This window comes from Polyodon spathula, chromosome 9, assembly GCF_017654505.1.
Source record: "Polyodon spathula isolate WHYD16114869_AA chromosome 9, ASM1765450v1, whole genome shotgun sequence".
In the NCBI taxonomy this organism is placed as follows: domain Eukaryota; kingdom Metazoa; phylum Chordata; class Actinopteri; order Acipenseriformes; family Polyodontidae; genus Polyodon; species Polyodon spathula.
The window spans coordinates 10,249,611-10,267,151 of record NC_054542.1 but is presented as its reverse complement, the minus strand read 5'-3'; the positions used below and the strand labels follow the sequence as shown (position 1 = coordinate 10,267,151).

General features: G+C 35.9%; 1 protein-coding gene across 3 annotated transcripts in view; it reads left to right on the top strand.

Moving 5' to 3' along the window:
• LOC121320400 (roundabout homolog 1-like) overlaps nt 1-17,541 on the top strand; it is a 389,786-nt gene that overhangs the window by 328,463 nt on the left and 43,782 nt on the right. For all 3 annotated transcript variants that reach the window (XM_041258686.1, XM_041258685.1, XM_041258687.1), the window contains 4 exons: nt 4,796-4,953; nt 15,384-15,504; nt 15,753-15,891; nt 16,535-16,662. In XM_041258686.1, coding sequence (XP_041114620.1) covers nt 4,796-4,953; nt 15,384-15,504; nt 15,753-15,891; nt 16,535-16,662 — 546 coding nt within the window. The remainder of the gene's footprint in view (nt 1-4,795; nt 4,954-15,383; nt 15,505-15,752; nt 15,892-16,534; nt 16,663-17,541) is intronic.

The following is a 17,541-nucleotide window of genomic DNA, read 5'->3' as shown; positions in this document are numbered from 1 at the left end:
TTAAGTGTTTTAAAATAAAATATCGAACAGAATGAAATTTCAATGTACCATTTGTAATTCAGTAATATGAGAGAATTGGTCAGGGGTCTGAATACTTTGCAAGCCACCACTGTGTGTGTGTGTGTGTATATATATATATATATATATATATATATATATATTATATATATATTGCAAACACACACACAGCAGCTTTTTGTGTTTCTGTCATTCTGATTTAATCTGGACATCTGAACTTCAATGTTGCCTACAGTTATGCTTGCTGTAGGAGTAAACACATTTTTGTTTGCTTTTTTTTTTTTTTTTTGTTCGGTTACTCTAACTTTAACTTTAAAAACATGGTAACACTTTAAAATAATGGCCACACATTCATAATGAATTACGACTGAGTACAACAGGAATAACCCCTGGCTAGCTTACACACTTCCTTTGAGGTCTAAACTAATTCCTTTTAACTGAGACCTGTTAATTCATGTGGATTTAATTACCTGTATTCATTCCATGTTCCTTTGTAACACATTATGTTGTCCTTTCCCCCTGGATCACAATCCCCCGGTCGGCGAGTAAGAGAATATGAATGCATGTCTGTTACATGTGATCAACATAATTTGTTATAAAGAAACATGGAATGAATATGGATAATTAAATCCACATGAATTAACAGGGCTGAATTCAAAATGAATTACTTCTTAACTCTGAGGAAGTGCATAAGATATGCAGGTGTTATTCCTGTGGGATTCAGCCGGAATTCTTTGTGAGTTTGCAGCCATTATTTAAAATTGTTACCAAAAACATGTCTGCCTGTGGTGGGGTGCACCACCTCTGTGCGTATTTTTGTGTTTTATGTTTTATGTTGTGTGTTGGTGCATGGAGTGTGGGTTATGCTGCACAGTGATTTAAAATGTATATTTGTATTTAGGCACAGGGATTGCACAATCACTTGCAGAGTAAAGTGTGTATTTGTATATGAGCACAGGGATATGTGTGTGGAATAGTGGGTGACAGGGAGGCAGTTAATCCTCCCTGCAAAAACACGTGGGAATGTGGCTGGAGCTGTGAATTGATTGTGATTGTGAAATAAAATGATTAAATGATTAAAACTCCAGCCACAGATGTATAAATAGAGTGATCACGGATGACACAAGGAAAGTGTGTTCTAGGAGAAAGAATGGGATTGAAGCGGTGCTGTGAATCAAAACTAGTAAAAAAAAATAACAATTGCTACCAGCATGGTACTTGTTGTATGTTTAGTGTTTGCCGTGTGTTGTCTGTTTGTTTTGGCCAACGTGCTGATTTTGTTTTCTGTGTTTTGTTTTGTTCAACTGTTTTATTTGTTTATTTATTAAAACACGCAAGCAACACATTCATTTCACTTGCTGTGTGTTTCTTCCTGTTCTGATGTCACCGCACAAGCCATCTCGTCACAGTCTACTTTGCCAGGCATAAATTCTTCTACTTAGCATTATAGCAAGGCAGAAAAAGCTTTAAATGTTTACAGCCTTCTGTTTTAGTAAAAGTTAATTCAATATTAATTGTTATGCATTATGTTTAAATATTCTAGGTTTTTTTGGCATATAAAATTAATTTTAATGCATGTTAAATTAAGTTTCTAAGCTATACCCGTAATGTTTGTTAGCATTACACGAGAAGTCCGACTCACAGTGGGTACAGGAGAGCTGTAGACACCTACACGTGTTAATGTGCAGTGAAATCTCTTAGAAAGTATGAGAAATCTTCAACAATACCCAACTTTCTTGGATTTGACTTCTGTGCCAGATTTGTTAATTTGCACCTTTGTGAGTCAGCTGTTCATTGGACAATGTGTTCTACTGGGTAATTATTCTGAACTTGTCAGTTATTGGGGCAAGACAAATAATGATATAACCCAGTCTGGAAATGTGCTTACAAGTAATAGGACTGTGGCAATTGTGGTTCAGCATGTGAGCAAAGGTATTGCTGACTGACCCAATTGCCATGCCAAGTAACTGTTGGAGGCAGTTTTTAGCAATTAAGAAATCAGAGTGCCATTTCACAGAATGGGAACTAGCTCCCGTCTTAGTTTCTGAACATATAATTCCTCTTTTGCAATCCATCTAGACTATACCAGACAGTCTTTAATGCCTTGGTGTGCTGCCACACCCCTGAAAAACAGCTTCAACCACTTTAGCATGCTTGGGCTTCTGTCATCTTAAAGTGGAGATCAAATACTTGATTGCTGCTTGTTTGTGGATATAGGCCAGTATACACGAAAAAAGTTAAGTAATGAAAAGAGAAAAAAGAAATAGTCTGTCAAATGTGTCACACCTGAGACATTTTATATAATTTAAAGAAACAACAACAAAAAAAAAAAGATTAACACTAGCACTGCATAAGCCGCTTTTTGAATGGCTTTTGCAATTCAAATTTAAATATCTCTGTGTGTGTGAATACCTCGTGCATGTCCGTGCTTAAGAGTTAGTAAATATTTGAGTTAAATACCCATATAGTGTTTCAGCTGCAAAATCGTAAAAATAAATAAGTTATAACTTGCTTCTTCAACCACCAGGCCCACAGTTTACGTGGCATATTGAAATCAATACAATATAGCCGACAGTTTAGTCTGGGCTTTGTAATAAGTCAAATCCATTGTGAAAGAACATATTATATACTCCTGTCGTGCTGAAACACTAATGAATGTCATTCTACACATTTATTATTATTATTATTATTATTATTATTATTATTAGCAGTTATCACAAAGTATACACATTAAATCACAATACAGTGTGATATAGCTACGCTACTTTTTTCTCATTGGCTTGTCCTCTGAATAGAGTTACCACTAACAGATCAAGCCATGCGAGCCCCCCCACACTCCACTACACTCCTCAGGCAGAACGACTGTGCCACCTTGAGTGTGTACAGGTGTAAAAAAAATAAATGTGCTTGTTCTAAGCTCTCTGCACAAATCAGTGACCATCAGGACTGATGCTAAACAAAAGCCAGAGACTGTTGCATTTGTAAAGTTATGAAAAGGCAGTCTGTGGTAAATGCTCTGGTATAGTTGAAACGTGTGTTTTCTGCTTAGATTGTACTAAGAAAGCTGTAATAGAACTCTGAACAGACAGACAAAGCCTTTGAACTCTTTTTCACTCAAAGCGTTTTTACGTTGCATAAGTTGTGTTATATTTTAGTTTTTTGCTATTAGTTATTTATGTTTTATAATTGTATATGTGCTTACAGCTTTCTACACCTGTTTACACAGAAGTTTATTGTGTAAATGTTATTTTATTACAGTTTTTCATGTTTATGTGTATGTGCTCTTTTTTGAAAAAAATAAGAAAAATGTTTAATTTTCAATGTAAGTACAGTGTTTCTGCTCTGAAAATATTATGCATGATGTTCATAAATAAAAATATTAAGTTGTATCCAACTTTTTCATTTTCATATCAAAGCCGTTTTAAAATGGAGGCGCACTTTTTATGGGTGCGATGGTTGTATGTAGTCTGAAATCTCAGCAGTTCTAGAGTTAACCTACAGGACCTATTCTGCTGCTGCTTAAACACTTCAAAGTAAATTCCAAGTCTGACTGTAGTGCAAATATGTATCTCTGTTAGCCAATGTAAATCTTTGGAATCTAACTGCCAGCCAAATGGAACATAAAAAGATTATGTTCAATTACCATAGGAGTAGATCTTATCTTATTTTGGCTGCATTGTTGCAGGAATCATTGTTCAGATTGAATAATGATTTTCTAATTACTTGGTTCATTGCTATGAGTAAGGCTTCAATCTCAAATCACCGTACTTAAATTTACATCCGAGAAACCTTGTCTAAAAAGCCCCCTTCATACTGGCACTCCTACCCAGGTTCTGGCTACCCAGGTCACAGTCCCACATAGTGTGAAACCATGTAACTGGGTTGTACCCGGGTTGACCCGGGTCGCAGCAACCCACCTCAGGTTGTAGGTCGACACACTTTGACCTTGGTTGAATGAGACAAAATGCATGACGGCCGTTGGTAAGCCGACAAAGAAACAAACAGCGACGTCTGCGTGAAGGTTTCACTTCTGCAAGGAACATTTCTCTTTATTCTGTTTAGCCATATTTGTGTTTATTGAGACACAGCATGGGCCAGATTGCAGCAGGGATGAAGAAACATTTACTCTAATCAACGTTTGGGCTGACGATTCGATCCATAGAAGCTTGGGTGGAAGCCTCCACAACAAACTGCTTCCGGGGCATTGATACGCATCTTGTGTACTTGAGTCTGTGACCTAGGTCTACCCTACTTTATCAAACCCACATGGCACCAGGTTCTGATCCGGGTACGTTGCAACTGGGATAGAGTACGCCAGTGTGAAAGGGGCTTTAGGTACTGATCTTTGAAGTGTGGTATCTTGTGTATCCTCCAGAGCTCAACTGATGCCTTAATATATTACATCTTATGACATCAGCCAGAGTTTGATAATCAGCTCACTCTGTTTTGCTTTACTGTTTGTTGAAGGTGTAACTTGGCACACATTTATGGTTTGTTCAGGTTGAATGGCCTGTTTAATTCTGGTGCAGGTTCGTTGCTAAAAACAGGGCAAAGAACTCTGTTTACCTTATTTTAAAAAGAATAATAATACAATAAATCTACACAGATGGGAAAACCAATGTAGATGCAATGGCCACAAAGAATTAAAAAAAAAAAAAAAAAAAGTGACCATTTGGGCATGTAATCAGACGGATTTATAAAATACTGCAAAAGAACGGCATTTCTAACCTGCTAACTTACTTATTTTTAAAGGTTATTTTCTTCTTCCTCCCTACAGTCTTGCGTGATGATTTCAGACAGAACCCTTCGGATGTGATGGTCGCAGCTGGTGAACCTGCAGTAATGGAGTGCCTGCCTCCTCGTGGGCACCCTGAGCCAACCATTTCCTGGAAAAAAGACGGCGTTCCAATAGACGACAGAGATGAAAGAATTACAGTGAGTTCCAACTTTGATAGTCTGCTGTTTGTGAATACATTCACATAGCTTATAAACAACGCAGTTTAGGTAATTATTATGGGTGTGCCCGAGTCCAAGCACAAACAAGTATCCATAACAAGTATAGGCATTTTTTTTTCCCCAGAGCTATTTCTTCAGTTTGTGAGTGTGCTTGACTGTACAAATAATAATGTTTTCTTTTTTCAAAGAAAGTGATTATTGTGTAGAATATTTTGAAGTGATTTTGTTTAGGGGTCAGGCTTGTTTTTAGTGTTTTTTTATGCCTTTGTGTGATGTTTTTGTTCTTGTGCTGCAGTGTATTTCAACTCAGTCTTCCTGGCATTGTTTTTAATTTTTGTGGGCGTGATTTTTTAAATTATTTTCCTTGTTATTTTATTTGTGTGCAATTACATTTTGTATTAGTAGTACTGGCACAGGTCACATAGACAATACTTAAGCTACATTCCTGTAAAATAATAACTAATAACTCCACTTTACTTTCCACACACAAGCTATTGTTTGTTTTGCATTAGCTTTTTAATGGCAAAGATGTGTTCCACGAGATGTATGAATAGTTTTTTGGGAGTTTTTTGTGCATGGTTTAATGGGCGATGTATTTCTTTCATAGCATATCACTTTCCAAAGTTCTGGGAAAACTTGTTTTTGTGCGCTTTTAAGGCTGCAGATTCATAAGCATACTTAGCTTAATATAAAAAAAAAATAGTATTTTCCTTTTTTTACACAAGCACCTCTCCACCACAATAAATACCTAAAATCCCCAAATAACACTAAAATAACAAATTGTTTGTCTTGCAGATGTGTTCTCTGATTTGACCTCATCATACTTGGCTTAGTTCATCGTACTTTACTATGTACTGTACACAGCACCCCACCCCCCCCCCCCCCCCCCCCATCACAATAATACCAAAGAATATTAGTAAATAAATAAAAAAAAATACATTTTTCAGATTTGCAATCTGGTCTAAGTGGTCTCCACTTCACTATGTAATCACCGCCCCAGTACAGACATCCCATATAATCTAATAAAAAATGAATTATTATGGAACAAGAATTGAAATGACATATTAGGACTTCGAAACGCTAAAAAGCACTGTAAACCCTTCATCAGCGTTTTTAAACGAACATGTATCTTAACTCTGTGTTAACTCTTTGGAGATGGAGGGTTATCTTTACATGTGATTATGCCTTATTTGCTTACCTTTATTTTGATACCAAGAACATCCTTGTCCAACTCAGGAAATTGGAGTAATTTGTGGGGTACATTTCTACCCCTTTCCACCATCTGAGTGTTACAAAAAAAATACAATTTTCACACAGCAATCCACAATCACAGCTCATGGTTATTGGCTGAATACACTGTTGAGAGTTGCAGACCTGAGGAACATGTAGAAATGGTGTACTGCTTCTAAAATGATTGATTTAGCCATATGTGTGTATGATGCATACATGTCTAGCACTGTATTTGATTTCTGCATTCTTTACAGTAGCCTGCATATTACCTCCTAGTACATTACTGAAAAAAGGATGTATTCAATACAGAACTGTTTAAATATAAACCAGGTTTGTTGTTATTTTGCTTTAAATTATAAGTCAGTCAGGTTTATGTATGTGGGTGCATTTGCATTTGAGCATTAAACAATACTTTTTCAGCTTTGCATTTAGACAGTACTAAATTGAATCCATAGAGAATAACAATATTAGAGAGAGGCCGAGACATACAGTGTTATGGTCGCTTTACTAAACAATAGCCTGAATGGAATTCTCCAATCATTATAATACAATTTCAAACAGCAGATTTAGCATTGTCAATCTATCAAGTTTATTTGACGTCACATAGGAAATTAAAGAGTTGTAGTTCTTCTATGCTTGAACTTTAGAACAAACACAAATACACCCTGTGACTGGGGGAAAAGTTCAAGTTTCAATTATGCTCAAATATGGATTCCCAGAAGCCAGTGGGGTATCTCTGTACGCCTCCTCTGGAAATGCTTAAACTGTTAGACTGCCAAAAGTTAAAGTGCTGTATTTGCCCCTTAAAAGTCCATTTACCTATATCTACAACATACTAGTGGTGTAAACTGAATTCCTGAATTTGCCTATAACTTTGCATTCAGAATTTTAACATATGACAAATTATTGCCAGGTCATTTTACATTATTACAGTCAACAAAAATATAATTTGTGTTCATTTTTCTAACTTTCTTTTGCTTTCATATTACCATCTGATTTATTAAGGACATGGCTGTATATCATTTGAAACAGCAGGGTCTTTATATGCAGTACAGACAGTAAACAGGTTCAGTCCATTGTCAGTACGGCAATCAGCAACACTCCTTACAGCACCAACCTCTGAGTAGCTTGCAGACTCTTCTCAAATAGCCTCACAGACATACACAATTAAAACATTGTGAGTGCTGTACCCAATCAGAAGTATAGCCTGGTTACCTCTCCTCTGCCTTTGGCAAGTGCACCCTTCAGTCCCTTGTCCACCTTTCCCATGCTGGTTAATTTGGGTAGGGTGAGCTCTTTTGCTAAGCCTCGTGCATTGCCCTCACATGTAAATCCTGTGTGCCAGCAATTAGTTACTAGCGCCAGACAGTCTCGAGCAAGTCTTTGCAAGTTAGCAGGCTCTATGCTCCGGCTTGCAGAACATGGTCCTACATGCATAAACAGTCTCTAACAACAGTTCAGCCACAGACACACTGTTCCGCCCGCGCTTGTTGTTACAATATGCTAAATGAACTGTCTATTAATTGACAATATACAATTTTTTCTTATTTTGGAAGCAAATCCAGTTATTTCTTTCCTTGTGTTTAAATAACACCATAATCTCATAATTTTCTGTAGTGCTAATGTAATTAAATTGCAGCCCATAGACTATACACTGATTCACTTTTACTAATCCATGTATGATATTGGATATCAAAGATTAAATCTGAATTACATGGCAGCTCACTAAATATATAAAGGAGCCTGATAATCCATTTTAAATTAAATCATATTGTTTCTAGATCACCAAGTGGCTCTTAATTAACATAACCGTTAATCACGTTTGAAAATCTTAACGAACCTGTGGTGAGTACAAATTAAATGTTGGCCGAATGGCGCTTGTAATTTTTTTTTATTTTTTTTATCTGATGTTCTTATGACCATCTTCTTCCCCACCTGCGAGAACAAAGACATAATAGAAGAAAGCAAACTGTCTTTTAAACCACACCTGTGAACTTGAAGTTCTTTAATCTGGGCCTGGTTTCAATGGGAACAGCTGCCAGAATCTTCCAATGTTTTTGCTGGGATTTCAGGTTGTTACAGAATGTGTTTATAAAAGGGATGGCCAACTGTCAAAGGAATGTTTCAACATAGATGGACTTCTTGCCAGTCCTTAATTTGTAAAGAAACAGGTGCCGGGCGCAATCAACGACAATGCTGTCCTTAAGATCGCACATTCAAAATCATACCAAGTTTATTTGAAAGAGTATTCTACTTACTAGTGTTAAATGTTTACAATCGCATATTCTACATCATATACAAAGCAGTAGTATTGCAGAACAAATTATGAAAAGCAACCACAGGACAACAGTAAAATATGTCTGTATACATACTGTAGGTGCCTAACCCATAGGGTAGAGGGGGCAAGTGCCACTCTTGCTTTGCTTCTCCACTATTTTTGCTTAATGTAATGGTTTAGGTTTTGTATTTCAAATGAAATTTAAAAAAAAAATAAAAAATGGAAAGGCAGAGAACTTCAGAAGGACAATATTGATACCCCCCCCCCCCCCCCCCCCCCTTGCTGATCATATGGGGTCATTATTTCCAGTTTCATTATGTTAGACGGATAAAATTTCTTCGTTTGATGTGACACAGTTTTTAACCGAATTTATAGACTGCTTGAATGCTAGTGCTCTGAGACATCCAGTGAATTTAAAATAATCTGCGTGAAGCTTTAGTTTCTGTTCAATGAAGAGTGATAAAAAGAAATATACATACACCCACCCCTCGTTATATCACCCCTCGCTATACTGTGGATTCGGATATATCACAGTCCTGGAATCGGCTCCCCATTTTTACTGTCTAACTGCGCATGCCTTAGCTGCAATGTACATAGGCACTTAGAATTGCTGTTTATTTTATTTTGTACTGCACATCACAAACAATATACAAAAAATTAAGAACAAAGCAGAGAGGAAGACTCGTGAAATTAGTTTAGATTGAAGTTGATGAGAAGCAATTACCCTCCGCAGTACAAATTAAAATGGTGCGCTGCTTTTTATACGAAAAATTAGAAAAAGCAGGTTGAGTAGAGAATTTATACTGGACCCTGATGCCCCTGATAAAATGAGGAAGTGGTTGTACAGTATTTTGTATTTATTTATTTATTTTTGATTAGCAGGTTTATTAGTGTCTCACGTTTCAGGAATTAAAATTCCAGATTAAAATGGACAATTATCTACCTTTACTTTCAAAACTGTGTTTTCATTCTTTGTCAGTTAAATCCTTTACATTTAAAAGTGGTCTTCTATTTTGTTCTGTTAGCTACACTGGTACCTCAGCAGAATGTGTCCTTCATAACAAAAAAATGCAAGTTGCCCTCTTTTAGACAACATTTTTGTGAGATTTTCAACGGAGATACAGAATGATTTATGAAAGATGCAGTGATTTAATAGAATCACTTTGTAACTGCAGTTTAACACCAAAACAGCAGTAAAAAACACATTGCAACTGCAGTTTAACAGTAGCCTGTAATATAATCACATTGTAACTACTGATTAACACTAGACTAATAATCATTGTAACTGCAGTTTAACACCACAATGTAGTAAAATTCCATCTCCCGCTGCAGTAAAAATACACTGTAACTGCAGTTTAACATAACATTTAATAGAATCACTTAAAGTTCAAACTTTGGTGAAAAATGAGCAATACGTTAAGTCCTTGCTCTCAATAATAAAACAATTGTATACATTTGTTTCATGTACACGATTTATTTATTTTTTAACTGTTAATGAAGATTGCATTATACATGTTTCAGATAATAGTTAAACAGGTTTTTATGGACAAAACATGAGGCATGTTGACACCTTGTGAAATGAACCTTATGTCTTGTCCATTAAAACCTGTTTAAACTGACATAAAGGGCATTACGTTAAGTTGCTTATGTTTAGTGTTATTCCACCTTAAGAAACACTTAATTTCTTATCTTACAATTATGCACCGGAATATTTCAAAACTGTAGATACAAATGATCAACCCTGTTTTACTATGTAGCTAGAATTGCTGAGTGTGCACTCTTTGCATTACCATGTCTAATAAAATGTGGTAAAATGCAGCAGCCATGTGTGGAACACCTCCACAGAAGTGCCATAGTTTATAATGAAAATAAAAACAGTCTCCTTAAAAAGCAAGAAAGTTCATTGCAAAAAACTACCTTAATGCAGCAGGTAGGGTTGAACTCACCAAAGCAAGGAAATTATTTTTAATGTGGTGTCAAAGCATAGTGCTAGACCCCCTAACACCACGTTTCCTTGCTTTTGTGGCAATGAGTTCAACCCTAACAGCTGCATTAGTGTTTTTTGCAATGAATATATATATATATATGGGGAATGTGTGTTTTCTGTAGGGCTGTATTAGAAGGTTCATCAGATGCCATTCACGCTCTGTATTTTTTTTTTTCAATGTGTCAATATTATAAATCACACATTAAATGTCACCCACGTGCAAAATGTGATCTTTTTTATGTATATAATGCATATTACTTAAACAAAAGTTGTTGTGCTGAAATCCAACCAAATCATTATACGTAGCAACTCTGTGGCGCCTCCGCCGTGTATGGAGCAGGGTATATTATCTCAAAGCACTGGGGCGGTACCTATAGCGGTTGTATTGCTTCAGTAAAATATGTACTGAATACTAGTGTAAAAGAAGTAGGAAAAGTACCATGGTAGAATGAGTTTGAAACATACAAAATACACGCTAACACTAACAATTTTAATTTCGAAAAAACTGAACACCGTCTGTCCCTCCCCGCTCCGTCCCTCCCCCCTCCAGCTCATGTTAACCTGTGGCAAATTTCTTCATTCACCATCTCAACAGCAAAGCGCTGTATAGTGTAAGCTGCATTGAAAGAAGAAGAAATGTCTCGAAACCCCTCTGCTGTTTGGGATTTTTTTTGTAAAATGCCCAGAAAAAGGAAAAAAAAAAAGTTGAATGCAAACTGTGCAAGCGACTGTTGATGTATTGTGGAGGCACATCCAATCTCTGGGGTCACTTAACAATCGTAAATTCATATTATTATCATTATTATTATTATTAAAATGTGACTGTGGCTGATAATCTGCTTGGAACGGTCACTGTTAAATTAAGTTTGTTTTGCCTCAGTCCGCTGCAGTTAGTGCTGATGCAATGCAAGCTTACACAGAAGCAGTATCAATTACGTGTAAATAAACAACATATATTTAAATTTTTATTTAAATTATGAAAACATGATTGCTGTTCTATATAATGTATTTTTAAACGACATTTAATGTTTTATTCTGTTTATATGGCTTACTTGTAAAATAATAGGATTTTCAATCAAGTATAAACAAACAGCTATGGTGGTGTCACCAGTAAATTATGCAAATTAGTACCACTGAAGGGTCGAACCTTCCTTTGATAATGTGTTCCGAACCTTTGAAGGTCAAAATGTACCCACACTGCAGCCCTAGTTTTGTGGCTGTTTTAACACAGCCACAGGTTTAAATGGTTGTGTTAATTGTTTTATTCATTTAATTAAGGACACCTGCTTGTAATTTAGGCCTTAATTATGTTAGTTTGCCTGTGTTAAGGCTAAGACCTGGGGAGAGACCTGTGTGTGAAATTTGAGGGTACTTTGTTTAAGAAGAAGAACATAAGAAAGTTTACAAACGAGAGGAGGCCATCGGCCCATCTTGCTCGTTTGGTTGTTAGTAGCTTATTGATCCCAAAATCTCATCAAGCAGCTTCTTGAAGGATCCCAGGGTGTCAGCTTCAACAACATTACTGGGGAGTTGATTCCAGACCCTCACAATTCTCTATGTAAAAAAGTGTCTCCTATTTTCTGTTCTGAAAATGCTTGTGTAGAAGTGTTGGGGTTTTTGGTCTGTCCGTTATTAGTTAAGAAGTTTAATTTAGTACTCCTTGGAGGAGTCAGACTTTTGTTTTGCATGAGAATAAATGTACAGATACTGCCCTTTTTGAAATATATCTGTGTTGAGTGCTTTTTTGAGTGTTTGCACAAGAAGACAGAGTGAAAAGGTCCTGAACATGTCTATGATTTTTTTGCTTTTTGTTTTTTGTAGCCTAAATAGTTGATTGTTTTGTGCTAATGTTTTATTTTAAAATAAATTATTTCCAGTTAACAAAGCCATATGCACACTTGTCTAAATGCAAAAAAAAAAAAAAAAAAAAAAGTTATAATGTTATCCTTTTTTTTTTCATTTGTTAGCTACCTATAGTAGGCTATTTATAGTTTACTGTATATTGGCAACTGGAAAAACAAAACACACAAAAACTAAAAATATGAAGAGTCTAGAAAAGTTGAAAGCAAAACATACCCATGAATATTTACTTTAACTAAAATGTATTTTGAATTCTTAATGAATTCCCATTATAGCACACAGCCTTTTAGTTGTATTTTGGAGTGTGTCTAGGCACTTTAAGTTATTATACCTACAGGAAGTACAGTATTTTTGAAGCAGTATTTTAAAGTAGTTCACTAATACCAGCCTTTTAGTATGTGCCTTTCTTGATTGTCCTAAACAATGCTTTCTCTAGGATTTGAAACACATTGCTTTTACCCTGGTGTATCATTTGAAACTTGAAGTGGTCAGAACTTGATTAAATACAGTTTTCAAGGGTGTTCAACACTGGTAGTGATGCTGCGAATCAGCCACTGTTTCTTTGTTTTATATATTTTTTTTAATAAATGTAATACTCGAGTAGTTAGTGATGAGGTATACAAATTTTTAATACTTAAACTGTGTGGGGTGTTTTGTAACCTTGAAATGTTTGAAAAGTTAGTGCTGCTCTGCTTTAGAAAGTTGACACCCCCATCAAACATTAGTGCTCCCAGTGGATCTCCAGTCCCATAGTTTTGTCTAATATTTGTACTGCATGCCCATGTATGTGTGTAATGCTGTCTGGTACATACAAGTAGTGCTTGTTAAAGCAGTCAATTGTTGTCCTTCAAACTACAAAATCCAGCCAGTGTGAAAATGTTAAAGATGTCAGACTGTGGATATGTGCCAAGTTTAAAATGGAGGATCTCAACCATTTCATCTTCTGTGGTGAATGTTGGCTATATATATATATATATATATATATATATATATATATAGTTGTATCATATATATATATAGATAATATATATATTTGTGTCATGTACATGGCATTTGAGAGAGGATTTATAAAACGCACATTAAGTTTATACACAGACCTTATGATTGTATCTCTGGAGCAAAAAGGTTACAGTTTATTACACTAGTTTTAGTCCAAACAGTTGCCTAAGAATGCAATTGAAAGAAATATTCGAATGAAATTCTTTAGATTGTTGTGAATGTATTGCTGCTGAGCTATTAGTGAATCAATAACAGAATAATTAGCAGAGCAGCAAATTCTCACTTGGTAACTGTGGGTCTTTTTCACACTGAATCATATCCTGCTAAGCACTTGACAGTAATATAATGGGGTTTATGGCTGCCCAAGGTGAGTGCAGCTGCAGCTCTCAAGAATGAAATTAATCTACCCTTGTCAAACAGCTTCTGCATTTTTTCAACTTCAACTTTCACACCTAGCAACAAGTAGTCTGAAATGAAATGCAACTCGGTGGATACATAACGTTATTTGTGCCTATGGTGGTAAAAGGGTGGTACCACATTGAAGCAATATGGGTAGTTCCCAACCAAATAATCTTAAAATATTTTCCCTGTTCATATGGTTGATGCATTACTTGAAGCATATATAAATAAATGAAGTAAATCTGAGAAATCCGAGCTGACAAAAATATTTAATATTAATTTCATTTTTTTTTAAATTAAATATATTTGGCTAGATACTCAAATCCAAATTGTTTATTTCTAGTAACTTTATTGGGTGCTTTTTCCTTTTTGGAAAAATTGTGCTAAGAAACTTTTGGAGTAAAAATCTAGCCTTTTTTGTCTAAACAGTTGTCTCGTTGATACTTAAAATTTTACCTTTTACAAATGACTCAGACCTTATGTGATCAAGCCAGGAATTAAATTGTGTAACCTTTTACACTGCAGGTCAAGACCTCACTACTGAGGTATTTATAGCCCATTAGTTGACATAGAAGCAAGTTATGCATTTGCAAGTACAGTTAGTGCACCAGTATCATAAAAAATCACTTAACAGCATGAGAAAAAAGAGCTGAATTTTATGAGACCGGTTTGGAAAAAAAAAAAAAAAAAAACCTTTTAAATTGTCAAATGTAAGAACACATACTGGACTACAAGTGTATGTGCTACAATTGAAGGTTCCTGTATAGCGGAAATGTGCAGCATTTGAACACAAGGCATACTTTAAGTAGTTATTTTTGTTTTTTCTTTCTTTCACACAAATTGACCTGACCTTGTTTTTATACTAATGTCATACAGGTTGAGCCTTTTAAGCCCAGCAGGTTTCCTGTACAGACTAACACAGTCATGCAATAAGATCCTTCAGTACCAAAGCACTTAAAATAAAATAAAATTCATTGAAATTTAATTTCCGCTCTGACTTTGCTGGACCCATTATTTAAAACAAGGTTAGTGTCATACATTATAAGAAGTTTGTGAATAAAAAATGCTTAAGTTCTGGGTGCTTCGAAAAGACGTCCCAGATGTCAGCAGGTGTCAATATGCCCATATTTTTTAAAGAACAAAAACTCTGAATCTTCACAGAGTTGATTAGGTGTGACATTTCAAACATTTCACAGCCATTTAAACACAAAGGCTTCAACCTTGCACCCTTCATCTCGGTCATGCCCAGGCAATTTTAATAAACTAAGCTTTTAAGTCTTTGTACCTAGGACAGCCTATTTTGTTACTCATTTAATTTACTTTAATTGTTGAAATGGAGTTGGGTCCACAGTGCAATACCTTTTCAAACAGCAGGCATATTGCCAGCTTTCCTCCATTTCTATAGTGTTCCTTGTTAGGGTGTACAAGTGAGATTTTTGTTTATCAATGCTCCTATCTTTATGAGACTTTTAAACTTCTTCTGAATAATGGCTGAACTTGTGACCTCCTAATCTAAATATGTGTGTGGTAACCACTGTCATTTAGTTGGTTGGTCGGTTTGATAGCGCAAGGATTGGAATTTTACTGTTAGATGGTTTTCAATCTAGATAAACAAAGACTTTAAAAGTCATACATGTGTTTGCTTTTGTCTTTCAGATCAGAGGAGGAAAACTTATGATCACAAATGCCCGGAAGAACGATGCTGGCAAATATGTGTGCGTTGGGACCAATATGGTGGGCGAGCGAGACAGTGAAATTGCTGAGCTCACTGTTCTAGGTAATGTAAATATAAAATATTGTACATATTTTGTATTCAAATAATTTAGTTTAAAAACCATCTGGAAGGATCACTTCATGTAATACATTCAATGATTCACTGCGGTCAGCATCCCACAGGGACCATAAATTGGACTTAATCCAAACCATGAATGGAGGGAACAAGGACAATATTATTACTAATGGCACTGTGTGTACGACATAATGCTGAATAGTGTAAGGAGTTCAAGGATTTATTTCACTGTGCAGAGCGTCCTAACTTTGTGAAAAGGCCTAGCAGCCAATCTGTGCTTGTGGATGAGAGCGTGGAATTTCGGTGTGAGGCCAGAGGGGACCCAGTACCTGCAGTGAGATGGCGTAAGGAAGATGGAGACTTACCAAAAGGAAGGTATGTGACACTGCTAAAGCTTCCACCCTTTGTGCAAAAATTGAGGACAAGACAAAGGGTCCAACAAGGGCAAGGAGCTTCTATATATATATATATATATATATATATATATATATATATATATATATATATATAAATATAATCGCAAATATTTTATTTTACTTTTCCGTATATGATAGATGATTTTTTGTTACTGTTGGGTCTAAAATAAATCAAAGCCTTCTCCTCCCTAGGGGAAAATCCATTAGCAAGTGGTCACATACTTGAACAGAAAAAGACATCTGGTCAAATGTTTGTTGGAAAGGTGAACACGTAACACTTCCTGTGGACCACACTCAGTTATACAACAGCCTAATTGAACACCAGCTGATCTAAATCACACCATAGCAATGAAGAATTATCAGACAGCTGCCCAAATGTCACTGTACACCACAGTTGTAATTATAGTTTCTGAATCCCACAGAAGTCAGACTGTCAATTAATACAATGATGAGCAAGGAGCCAGCTTTCATTTGTCAAACTTTTTGGTTTGTTTTTTGACACGAAGGATTTTAGTTCCAAAGGTTTGCAGAGTTGTTAAGTAGGTTGTTGGTTTGTTCAAATATTTAATAGCTGTCACTTGTTATAATTGATCTGATTTAAGGTTTGAAATTCGTGATGATCACACCTTGAAGATACGAAGAGTGACAGGAGCTGATGTGGGGTCCTATTCCTGCATTGCAGAAAACATGGTGGGAAAAACAGAAGCTTCTGCCACTTTGACGGTGCACGGTAAGAACGTATTTGCTATAAAATTGCAGACACTGCATTTAAGGTTGCTAGAAAAGGTACTGAAAAGCATTATCTATACATTAAAAGATTTCCAGACTGGAAGGGGTTTCAAATATGGTGAATATTCACTAGGAGACATTCACTAGGACAGGAGGTATATGAACATTCTCAGCACAGGAGCCATTTAGTATTGTGGTAATGTCTGTGCAGCTGGAGGTTGGAATCAGCTAGAACTAGGTCTTCTATAGCAGAACCGTTTGCATATTGAGCACTGGGGTTCCATACGAGGTCAGGTGTCTTAATAGTAAATACAGTTTTTAGGGGCATAAAAAGGCAGTGGAGTATATTGTTTGAACTAGGTACGTGGACTAGACTTTTTGTTGTACCTTCAGTAGATATAATTAACATAACAAACAAGACTTAACATAATGAAGAACAGCAAGAAATACGAGTTCTCTTACTTTAGAAACCCTTGAATCATTTTTTTCTCATTTATACAATATGCACAGAAACTGTTTAAGAGGTGGTAGATTCAAGTATAATTTTTACAACTGCTGTATACCGTGATGCCTTCCAAGATTACTATCATTGAATGGAATGGTAACTGGACATGAACTAATTCTAGTTGCCTGATACACATCTCAACACCCAGTCATCACCAGTCGGAACTCTCAGTGACCTTAGTCAGAAGATATGTGAGGGCTTGGCATCCATTCAGAACCTACCTCTCTGCATTGAAAAACATACAAGCTGGGTTTATTGCATAATTAGTTTAGTTTGCTTTGTTTGTTCTTGTCAAGGCCAGTTTGAGACAGAAGATTAAAATTGATTTAGATAATTTCCTGTACAGGGGTCATGAGTTCTTGGGAATCTGATTTG